The sequence below is a fragment of the Tamandua tetradactyla genome, chromosome 4 (assembly GCF_023851605.1).
Source record: "Tamandua tetradactyla isolate mTamTet1 chromosome 4, mTamTet1.pri, whole genome shotgun sequence".
Taxonomy (NCBI): Eukaryota; Metazoa; Chordata; class Mammalia; order Pilosa; family Myrmecophagidae; genus Tamandua; species Tamandua tetradactyla.
Window position 1 is genome coordinate 117,656,168 of NC_135330.1, and position 12,520 is coordinate 117,668,687.

The 12,520-nt window shown below is 33.8% G+C and overlaps 1 protein-coding gene across 2 annotated transcripts in view; it reads left to right on the forward strand.

The window, feature by feature from the left end:
- VWA8 (von Willebrand factor A domain containing 8) overlaps positions 1 to 12,520 on the forward strand; it is a 631,595-nt gene that overhangs the window by 439,524 nt on the left and 179,551 nt on the right. For both annotated transcript variants that reach the window (XM_077158362.1, XM_077158361.1), the window contains exons 28-32: positions 1,377 to 1,515; positions 4,303 to 4,502; positions 10,018 to 10,125; positions 11,701 to 11,765; positions 12,219 to 12,344. In XM_077158362.1, coding sequence (XP_077014477.1) covers positions 1,377 to 1,515; positions 4,303 to 4,502; positions 10,018 to 10,125; positions 11,701 to 11,765; positions 12,219 to 12,344 — 638 coding nt within the window. The remainder of the gene's footprint in view (positions 1 to 1,376; positions 1,516 to 4,302; positions 4,503 to 10,017; positions 10,126 to 11,700; positions 11,766 to 12,218; positions 12,345 to 12,520) is intronic.

Below are 12,520 nucleotides of genomic sequence, written 5' to 3' on the forward strand. Positions count from 1 at the left end.
TTCAGGTCAAAAGGTGAAGAAAGAGAAGGAGTATCAGTCACTTGTCCCAGTAGAAACCACTCTAGGTGTTTCAAGAAGAAAGGGATTTTCTATGGAAAATTATGTGCTTATAAAATCATTGGAAAGCATAGAAGGAACAGAAATCAGTGGGCCACCACTGACTTTTCAGTTTCACTGTCAGTGCTTCTGCTTCAGCAATCACCTGCCTGCTGGGGCTGAACAGTGGAGCAGGAAAAGCAAACTATTTCTGTAAAGGGCCAAGCAGTCAGTATTTTAGGTTTTATGGCCATATAGACATTGGCAACTACTTAACTCTTGTCATCACAACACAAAAGCCTTCAGAGGCAATTCTCAAACAAAAGAGGGTGGATGTAAACTTTATTTACTAAACAGTCAGAGCACATTTGGGCTGCAGGCCACAATTTGTCAACCTCTACAGTAGAGCATGGAATTTGACTGCTCATATTTGTTAGAGCTTTCTTGTTTGCTATAGATGTAGGATGCTACTATCTCGCTTCTGCTTCCCAAATTTCATGGGAGTGCATTTCACTGGCAGAACCTAAATCATATTCAGAACCCTTGCTGCAAGGGAATCTGGGAAATGTAGTTTTTAGTCTTTCCGCCCCTGAGATATAGACTAGACAGGAAGGAATGGGCATGTATGCCACCAGAGTCAATATCTAGCACAAACATTTTTTATTAAAGAATTGTAGTATATTACAGATCACTGAAATTTCAGTTGTCTACATAGTTCTTCCAGGAAGTATCCAGCACTAGTATCTGTAACATTATTTAATCATTTCCTCTGTTAATGTTTATATTGAATAATTATCACCATGTGTGAAATATATTGACTTTCATAAGCAACACTAAGTGATTATCAGTAAACTTTTAAAGAAATTCAAATGTTACATTTTATTTCAAAGAAAGGTTCAGCCATTATGTTTCTATGTAATGACATCTTGCTTTTGAGTTTTACCAGAGCTGGCAAACCTTCTTAAATATCATGTCCCACTTCATTCATTTACAAATTATTCCCCTGGTTTGAACAGCTCTGGGTCCTGGTACTTGAAGTTCAAAACTCACTCTTGGGTAAGGAAGGAAAGGAATAATGGGAGTTTACATCTGGGGTATTCTGTGAGTAAAAAGAAAAGAAAAAGTGGGAAGTTAAATTAAATAAAATAGCAATGTGAAAGGACTCATAAACACAAGTATATAATATTATTTATTGTTATAAGTAACAAGCCAGTTAATGAGAAGACAATATCCAGATATTGAATATTTGACATCAAATTCTGTATTTTGGAAGAACTTGAGCTTGTCTATATTTTGGTGACTACCAAATTTTCTCAGCTGAGATCATTACTTTATTATAGGGTCCAGCACTTATAAACATTCAGGAATATCCAATAGAAAGACGTGAAGAAAGATCCCTAAGCTTTACTGAAGAATGTGCCTCCTGGAAGTTACCATTGGATGAAATTAACTTAATCTGTGATGTTGCTACATCACATGGTATGTCAGATGATTCTTTTTTATTTTTCCTTACTACATTAATTTTTTTAAAGAAGGATTAAAATCATTTCTAGATATCAAGAGGTCTATGATAGAATCGAGGACTGTCATTCTTGGTTGAATATTAATGATATATAATGTAAAACTAATTTCCTATAACATCCTAACAAAATGCTATTGTAGAACTCATATAAGCACTACTGAGTTTGCACACATATGTCTGTTTCTCATTACAATTGTAGCACAAAGTTAAACACACCCAGGCATGTCTTAAAAATAGAAAGGAAAAATAAAAAAGGAGAAACATCAGATTTTTTTGGCTGGGATTCCAGTTTGGTAATTGCATAAACCACAAAAACAGAACTGGAGTGATTTGCAGTCACTAAAATGTCTCATCGTAAAGAATGGCAAAAGAGGGTGTATATTTTGGGCATCTACATTTCAGGACTGTTGTCATTACCCACTGATTCATGCAGTGAGCCCTGGTCCCTTTTGGCAGAAGTTCCTCAGTTGATGTCAGTTACTAAGGTGTTATAAACAGAAGCCGTGGCAGGGGAAGGGAGAGAGTCTCTAACATGACTAAGACAGGATTGTTTAGACAAAAATCAGTAGCTTCTTTTTGTTCCTAGAAGTTCTCTGAATATTGTTTATTCCCCCAAATCAGCTATTTTGATTAAGAATATATACTTATAAAAACCTTGCTGGGTTTTTTCTTTTCGGATTGATGTTCTTAAGATATTTTACATTCACTAGTAAAGAGAAAGTATGGGATTTTATGGATAAAGTCAAAACTCTGGACCTTGTCTAGTATTTAGGAATTGAAAGTAAGTGTACTGTAATCCTCACCCCTAGTGTGAGGACAAACTTTGCTCATCATTTGTAGTGTTTTTCTTATTAAACCCGGCCACAGTCTCAGAATTCCTCACAACAAATCATTCTAGGTAGCCACTGCCACTCAGTTAGTGCTGGCATTTAAAAATGGAACTCATTTGCTGTCCTTGATATAAATTCAACCTTCTTTTTGGCGGCCACATTAGCAGACTAAGTTTTATTGTTGTTGTTTTACCTATTCTGCATTTGTAAGAGAAGAAAACATTTTCTTGGGTTAGAATTGGAGTTAAAATGTGTGTATGTTTTGGCTAAACAGTGAACACTACTTCATTCTTGCAATAAGAAAGAACAATTAATAGGTTTATTAAGTATATGTCTGTTAACACTTTTTATTATATTCCTTGGTACCCTCTTCTATGCTAAAAGGTGCTCAATAAATGTTAAATTGAACTTATTTGTGCTGATATCGGAAGTGTTGAAAAAAGATACATTAATTATAAATTCTGTGATTCTGTCTCATATTTGGGACAAATACACATATAGTTCACATTGCCTCCTAAATAATATACATCTTCTATAGCCCTTCTGTTGACTTCTGTTTTTTATCAGTTAGCTTATTTATTTAAATTTACTTATTTTTTTTTTTACAAAGTTGAAAAGTATTTTTTATTGCAGATAGTTTCATATACAATGTTAATGGAGTCGATTTCTCTCCCCTTCTCTGATGAAGCCACATTCCTATTTTATACAAGCAGTCATGTAATACCCTAAACATTTTCATGTTAATCTCTTTTTTAGTACCTGGGGATTTGCTTTGGCTAGATTTTCTGTTTAACCCATGCTTCTTCTCATTCTTTCATCTTTAGCTTCTCTTTCAGTTTCTCTGCTTTGAACTGTTGGATGCAGTCATCAAACAGTTTTTGGTTCATCCCCATAAAGAGTTTTAGTGCATTGTAATTTACTTATTTTTATATTTAAAAATGTTGTCTTTATTTTTAGACATGGCATACACATGCACACATACACACAACATATGTTCCAAATTTAAATGCTATAGTTCACTGTTAAATCTTGTGTCTTAATTTTGGGTTTAGGAAACATGACCACAAAAATACATATGTAAATGATGCTGACAGCATTTATTATATCAAAAGCAGCTTAATCTCTTGTCTCAATGTGCTCACATATAACAGTTATGGGAAACATAGTCCAGGGCCTTGTTACTTAAAGTGAAGAACCCAAAGTAATAGCATTGGCATTTCCCAGGGGCTTTTTGGAAATGCAAACCCTGAGACCCTACCCCAAACCTTCTGTATCGGAATCTGCATTTCCATTAGATCCCCAAGTGATACATATGCACTTTAAAGTTGAAAAAGCAGTAGTAAGAATTCAAAATATGAAACCAAGCAATTACCCAGATTGAAAAGACAGAGATTTTGTGATATGAAATATCCAAATTTAAACAAAAGTTTGGAGAATAAGATCTATAAAGCTAAGTTTTAAAAATGGCATGGCTTAATTATGAAAAGAAAAGACTGAAAACATAGCAATTATCTAGAAAATGAAAAATTGGGAGATAGAAGATGTTGACCAGCTATTGTCCATCTGAATAAAACAGCAAAAAACAGAATTTTATTGAGCAAAACACTTTTCTTCCATTCAGGGAAGAGCTTCTTGACTTTGAGGACTATTACATCTTAAATGGTATTTTTGTGAGTTACTGTGGAATTCTTTAGAAAACGAAAAGATACTTTTCTGGAATAGATACGTATGGCCCTATCTATATGTAGAGCAGGAACTAAATGGCCCCTGGTGGTCTTTTTAGCCTAATCAATCTGTCCACACATCATCTGCTGCATCCCAAGGAGTATTCAACCTCATGATTCAGTTTGCATTGGACCCTTGACCAGAAAATCTGTTTCCCACCGCAAGATTCACACCTTTTTATCATTTCAGAAAATGAGGAAAATACTCTCTATGTAGTTGCTTGTAATCCTGTTTCCTTATACTTTATGAATATGACTGGAAAAAGTGGCTACTTTGTGGACTTTTATGACATCTTCCCAAGAACAGCCAGTGGAGTTTGGCATCCATTTGTGACAGTGGCACCTCTGGGAAATCCTCTCAAAGGTCAAGTGATTCTCCACGAGCAACAGGTAAGGGACATCAAACCTGCTCTCATGCTGCAGTGATGAAAAGAAGAACTTACATAAAGGAAAAGGCGAGGTTGATTCATACCCTGTAACTGAAAATATGTGCTTTCATAAAGATCGTGGAGAGGGGCTGGAGGGAGGGGTTAGGGGTTGTCTAATATTTTGTCAGTACCACAAAGGCAAATTGTTATCTCCCTCTGTGCAGTTTGGAACATGACCTGTAAGTCTGGAAACATGAGAGTCAAGGTTTCTCTCTCTCGGCATTATTGACATTTGGGGCCAGATAACTCTTTGTTGTGACACTTGCATTCTCTTAGGGAAGATAGGCCACAAACAAGTAAACCAACAAATAAAATATGCCAATCTCAGCTGGTAAAAGTGCTGTTAGAACCAAGGTAATGTCTCAGGAGTGTTGGAGTTGGTCAGGTGAACTGTATTAAAAGGTTGCTGAGAGATCTTTTAGGAAATTACTTTTGTCCTGAGACCTAAATATCATTCTTTATGTAGAGTCAGCTACATAAATACACTGAATGGAATACACTAAAATCCTTATGTAAACTCAAGTTCCATTCATCACTACTGTTCTAAGATAACACTAATGAAAAGTACAGATGTCCAGAGTCAGGCTAAAAATAATTTCAAACAGAAGGTATAGATCAAAATACAGTCTGTGTTCCAATAAATGAGAGTTCTAAAGGTCTGAGTTAATCTGTACTGACCAGTAGAAAGGAATCTAATATTTATATATACCTACTAACTACCAAGTATTATACCAGGCATAGTATACATTCAACAGGTATTTATTACGTGCCTACTATTAGAGATACTATAGTGAACAAAGCAAGAAAAAACTTTATCCTCAAAAGCTTATATTCTGGTAGAGGGAGACAGACAAAAGGCAAAGCAAATGATTTAATTATATCTTAAATTAGATGGTGAGAACCAAGTGAGAGTAAAATGGAACTGAAAAGAACATTGCAATTTCAAATAGAGTGGTAGGGATCAATCAACTGAGAAGGCGATATTTAAGCAAAGATTTAATGAAGGTGAAGGGCAGAACAAATATCTGAAAGAAGAGTTTCCAAGCAAAGCAAGACTAAGTGCAGAGGTCCCGAGGCTGTAGTATGCCTTTCCATCTTTAAAGAAGTGTGGAGGGGAAAACTGAGTGAAGGGAAAGTAAGAGGAGGTAAGGTCAAAGAATTCACTCAGTTGATTGGAGGGTAGGGATGGAGGTGGGAAAGCAGAATGTGCAGAGCCATTGTAAGGTTCTGGGTACTTTCTGTGAGTGAAAGGGGAAAGCATTAGAGGGTTTCAAGAAGAGAAGTAGCATGATCTGACATATTTGTAAAGGAATACTCCTTTGCTTTGTGGTGAACAGTCTATAGGTTCTGAGACAGAATAAGGAGACTATTTAATACATTTTCACAATGATCCAGTTTGGCAATTTCAAGGAAGATGGAGGCTATAAGTAGCAATAGATTCTAGATATATTTTGAAGGTAGAGTCAATAGGATTTCCTAACAGATCAGATGTATACGGGAGAGACAATAGAGAAAGGTAATTTCAAGGTTTAGGACCTGAGCAATTGAAAGGACGGAGTTGCCATCAACTGAGGGAGGTAAAGGATAGGTTTGGGAAGGAAATCAAACTTTTGTTTAAATTGGAGATGTTTAATAGACACCCCAGAAGATGATGAGTCTAGAATTCAATAGAGAGGCTAGAACAGTTGATATAAATTTTAGAGTCATTGGCATATAAATGATATTTAAAGCTGTGTGAATGAAAGAGGTTGCTGAGGGGTTAAATATTAGTAGAGAAGAGAAGTCTAAGAAATAAACCCTGGGGCACTAAAATATAAGGAGTCAGGAAAAGGAGGGGGATTGAGAAAACCAGGAGAGGGTGGTATCCTGGCAAGCAAGTGATGAAGGTCTTATGGAGAAGGATCAATTGTTAAATGGTGGCCATTTGTCAAGTAAGATATTACACACTTTATCTATTCTTCCAACTACCAATGAAGTAGCTAATAGCCATATTTACATATGAGAAACTGAGGCCTGGAGAGTTTAAGTAACTGGACAGCAAGTACACAGTAGAACTGAGAGGCAAACCAAATTGGATTGACTACACAAGATTTAAACTTCACCTACTCTCTCACTTACTGCAGATACTTAGAGAAAAAGTTAGTCTGAAAAATTAAAAAGTACTCATAATAGAAAAATGTTAAATAATGTAATGTTTCTTGTAAGTATTTAAAGTCACTAGAAGAAAGAAACAATACTTTTAGAATATATCTCGAGAGAAAAATATTGTATAAATTAAATATATAATTTATATATAAATAAAATATGAATGTTAGTAGATCATTGAGTAAATAAGTCAACTTTAACTTTAGTTCTTTTCTAAATAATTATCATAAATTCTGAGTTAGTAAGGTTTTGTCAGATTTTGTTTTTACTTTTTATCCCATTTTTACTTTCTGCTAGAAGTAGAGTTTATAAATACCTAGACATTGCTTATAAAAATGTGTGGCTAGTAGTTCGGAATAAGGGTTTTACTTTACAGTTTTCCAGCAGAATATCAATGTCATTGGATTGAATTCTATAGCCAGAAGAGTCAGTCATGAAAAGCACAATGTATTTTGGTGATTTTTAATTCAGTAAACCAATCAAATTTGGACAGGACTGTAAATTTGGAATATTTATTCAAACAGTCCTACCAGATTTACAGCTGTCAAATTAACTGTTGAATTTATGTAAACAAATCCTTTAAAGGTGCCAGATTTTTAAGTTCTCTGTGTTTTATTTTCTCAAAAGATCCAATTATGTGGCAACATTACTTATTAATACTCTGTTCAATTATAATACTTTCATCAAAGAAAACACATTTTTTCATTATAATGATATGCTTAACTTCCATAGCCAATTACTTGCCTCCTTGCATTCTTACATATTACCTTACTTAGTGCTTTGACAACAGTTCCAACAGTTTTCCTGAAAGCTACCTAAGAACCCTGAGTAGATGTGCATAGCATATCCAGATACCTCCACTCTTAATTGCATTCTCTTTTTCCAGATGGGTTATCTTAGCTATCTATTTTATAGCGTGACCCTTTTGGTATGTAAGACCTTTTTAATTCCAAATGAATAACACACAGCTGTGGAATTTAGCAAATTATAAATAATTATAGTCTAATAAAAAATGAGTATACTACTATTGATTCCTTTTTCCCCATGTTGCCCTAACAGAAAATGAAGCTAAAATATTTTAGAAAGTAATTCCATTAATTCATTTCTCCCTTGTCTTTTTAAAGCAAAGCTTTGTTATAGATTCATGTCCCTGGTTAGTTTAAGGAGTTCAAAAATTCCTTGCTAAAATAAAATCTGAAGTGAGGAAAGGGAAACTTTGCTATGCCTAAAAATAAAGACACCCTCCGCCCCATGAGATTACTTATTGCATCTGTGCAAAGTTTAGAATTCCAGACTTTTGGACATTGAGGTCATCCAGGGGTTATTTTTCTCCCAGTCAAATACAAACATAATGAAATTGCACACTTGCTTCTTCTCCCTGCCCCCTTAAAGAAGTGCCAAAGCCGCATTACATGTACTCATGTATGATGCAAAATTCTATTTTTAAACTCAGACAGAATATATCATTAGTCATTTACAGAAGGAAACCATTAACATCTAAAAGGATGGAGCAAAAGAACTCTGTTCATGTTGCCAATTGCTTATAAAACTAATTCTAAATACGGCAATGGCTGGAAATATATGTTTTCTATCACTTAGAAAGATAGTCTTTCAGTTTATTTATGCCATGTTATAAGTATATATGTTTCAGACCCTAAAAAGGAAGAAAAAATGCAAAGGTACTTATTTTTCTGTATAATCCTCTGCTGATTTTTCAGCTTTAATCATCTTTTAGGATAAAATTTATTATATTTAGGCCTTTTCTTAGTTTACAAAAATTGATATTATCCCAAGTTGCTTAAATGCTTAAAATTCATGTTGATGTTGTACATAGTTATCATACAAGAAAAATTTTTCTCCTTTAAAAAATATTTGCTCAGGATTTACTCTACAATGGAGACTTTATGAATTTTTAACTTAATACATTTCCTAAAGGAAAACTAAGATGTCACTATCATTTTCAAAACTTTCAAATGTCACTGAATAATACTTCTTTTATTAGAAGTTAGTATTTTAAACAATGTTCCTAACATTTATACAGAATGATGCATCCTAAGGGTAGAGATATTTGTGGAAAAATTAAAGCTTTGTCAACACGCTTAGTAGAATTTTTTTTTAATACAACCAGGACTCAAAGTATATGGTATGTAGAAAACTATGTGTTGCAAATCCTATTTTAATTCTTCAGAACTTCCATAAAATTAACTTGCAAAATAAAGTTGAAATCACACTATAAGTTGCCAGGTTTTCATATCAATCGTTAATCTTTTTAACACTTCTTTTTATTTCTAACTAGATTTTGTAAGTGAAGGCAAAGACCATGATTAATTCATCTTTATATCTCCATTTTGCTTTATATATAAAAGCTGCTCAATAAATGTTACAGAATTAATGAAGAAACATTTGATGTTTTATTGTTTCCAATATTTTTCAAATTATATATTAATTCTTTGGTGCATTGTGACTTTATTTTCCCCAAAGGAAGTGCTTTGGTTCTTGTAATAAAACGTTCACTAGGGTTAGGACAACTGGAGAACCCCCAAGTTTAAGAAAGAAAGAGAGAGGGAAGGAGGGAGAGAAGGGAGTACAGTCACATAACAAGTAAGGCCCGAAAAACAACTTGCAGGCATCTTTTTGCAAAACTTTTAGTCTAATCTTCAACTATCTCCTAATTTTAACTAAATGAAAATCAATTTCCTTGCATCCCTTTAAAATGTTTAATTTTTCTCTGACTTTCTCAATTCCAAGCTCTTATTTCATGAATTCCTATTCATTTTTTTAATTCCTTGAAAAAATGCTCCTAATTCCTGAGAGATTATGACTTAATTTGCATAATAGTGATTAATCACGCTAGAAGAAGCTCTTGTTTATACATTGTTACAACATCAGATATCAAACTTCTTCACAATGCATGAATGTCAGGAGGAAGAAACACTCATTAGTAGCTAGGTTCTTGATGGTCATTGATATTTCCTTGCTAATCCATCTTTATATCATGTACACATTTTCTAAATTGGACCTGGATTTGTGAAAAGGATAATTAATTATGCATGATATGAGAGCTTTTATAGAGCATTTTCCAAATGTAATTTTGATGAAAGTAAATGCATTCTTTTTTATAAATTAATCCTCTTAATTTTCTCATTTCAGAAATGAAATCTTGCTTAAACTAACCCGTATTTAGAAAGGAATAGTTTTAAGAAATCTTTTAAGTATTTCCATATTTTTGTCTTCCCTTTGGTGTATCACTATAATCTTCACCACAGGTTGACAAGAGACAGCTTTAGAAGGGGAATGTATCTTGAGCTTTTCACTGTTCTCTTTATTTCCAGAGTAATGTCATCTTGTTGTTAGATACTACCAGCCGAACCCTTCGTCGTCTCATCCTCTCTTCAGAAGAAGAGGTTAAGAAATTTTCTTGGTGGAACAAGGAGGAAACTGTAAGGAATACAAAGTCTGACAAATTGCCAAGTATTTTCTTTAGCTTCCTAACTATAATGACGCATTTCTTTGAGTGCCTTTTGTTTACTATATTACACAAAATAATTCTCTTATTTTGTACCATTAGATATTAACATGATATTATGTATACACACACATATACATACATTATTACACATACATATATACATATAGAATTAATTTTTATATATATAAAAATAATGGCTTAATTTTGTACCCATCATATACCCATAAAGATTTGCCATGACTGATCTAGTGATAATGCAACATTATGATGTATGTTCATAACATATACATATTCCTAATCATGAGTGGATTTATAAGAAGCCCATGATAAAGGAGATCAATTGCACCTAATAGATAAAAGCTGAAAATAAAGATTTTAGACCAAGCCAAGATAACTTATTCTGCAATTCATAAAAAGATAATGGATATAAAACCCAGTTTACCCTGTAACTTGAAGAGCAGCATACTCAGGCCTGTAAAGATCATGAGAACAATAGATTTTAAAATGACATATGTGTCCAAGTCTAAGAAACACAATATCTCCTATGTATCTATGTTATGTTGCAAATTCCATGGTTAATTACTGGTTAGCAGGAGTTTTAGTTTGCTAGTTTATAGTTCTAAGGCCAAGAAAATGTCCCAATTAAAACAAGTCTATAGAAATGTCTAATCTAAGGCATTCAGGTAAAGATACCTTGGTTCAAGAAGGCCAATAAAGTTCAGGGTTTCGCTCTCAAGTGGAAGGGCACATGGCGAATACAGTCAGAGTTCCTCTTTCATCTGGAAAGGCACATGGCCGACATGGCGTCATCTGCTAGCTTCTTCTCCTGGCCTCCTGTTTGCTGAAGGTCCCCAGGAGGCATTTTCCTTCTTAATCTCCAAACGTCCCTGGCTGGTAGACTCTGCTTCTTGTGGCTATATCATCCTGCTCTGCTCTCTCTGAATCTCTCATTCTCTAAAATGTTTCTGCTTTTATAGGACTTCAGAAACTAATCAGGACCCACCCAAATGGGTGGAGACATGCCTCTGCCTAATCCAGTTTAACAACTACTCTTGATTAAATCATATCTCTGAGGAGATGATCTAATTACAGTCTCACGCATATAATACTAAATAGGGATTAGAAGAAATGGCTGCCTTTACAAAATGGGATTAAGATTAAAACATGGATTTTCTAGGGAACATACATCATTTCAAACCAGCACAGCAGATTTATTTTTAATTAGTTTTGGGTGATAATTAAAAAAATTATTCTCTATGTTATGTTGCAAATTCCATGGTTGATTACCAGTTAGCAGGTTTATTTCTAATTAGTAGTTGGTGATAATTTTAAAAAATGTATTCTCAAGTGGTTTTAGTACATAGTTCACAGCAAATTTTGAAATATTTTAATTCATATTACGGTAAGATCTTAGAGTGGTTAAATAGATAGTTTCTTTGAGAATTACGTGTTTTATACCTTGAAGAACTTTAAGGAGAGGTTGCTAAAGAGATGTGACTGTATCTGACTCATTTAATGTGAATATTTTGTTTTATTTTGTCTTTAGGAAACTTATAAAATGTGTAAAGAATTTTCGCACAAAAACTGGCTAATATTCTACAAAGAAAAAGGGTGAGCTCTTCTTAGAAGATTTGAACTGGGATCCTTATTTTATCCATTCTGTTTCCTGTTTTAATTATACTTGTTTGTTATAAAACTAATATGTAAAAGTTTTATTATAAAAGTAATGCATCCCATATTATAGAACAGACATAAGACATAAGACATATGTCTTATAAAACAGACATAAGAAAATCAAGTACTCATAATTCCATAACTCAGCAATTACCAGCCTTGCACTTCACTTTCCAGTATTTCTTCTTATGCATTCCCTTACTCAGTTTAGAATTTTGCTTATCTATTTTCTCATTAATATTTTTCTGCATTATTATTTAGTTTTAAAAGCTTTCTTTTGGGGAGTACTTAATATGTCATGAAATGATTACACCAAGGTTTACTCAACTGTCACGTTTCCTTTTGGATACAATTTTCTTTTCCTTTGTTGTTTTTTTTTTTTTGTTCCAGGAACACCCTAACTGTGTTGGATGTTCTAGAAGGACGAACTCACACCATCTCACTTCCCATCAGTCTCAACACAGTTTTCCTTGTAGCAGAAGACAAGTGGCTTCTGGTGGAAAGCAAAACACATCAGTGGGTGATCTATATAGTGTCTCATGGAGCGTGCTGTCTTTCAAACTTATTTATTAGTTTTCCATTGTTTTTACTGTTCTGTCTTCCTTGTTCCTGTCTTTTAACAGTTTCTGTGTTTGACTCCATCTCTATAGGGGAGTGTTAGAAGAAGAGAGAGAAGGAGGAGAATTAAAATA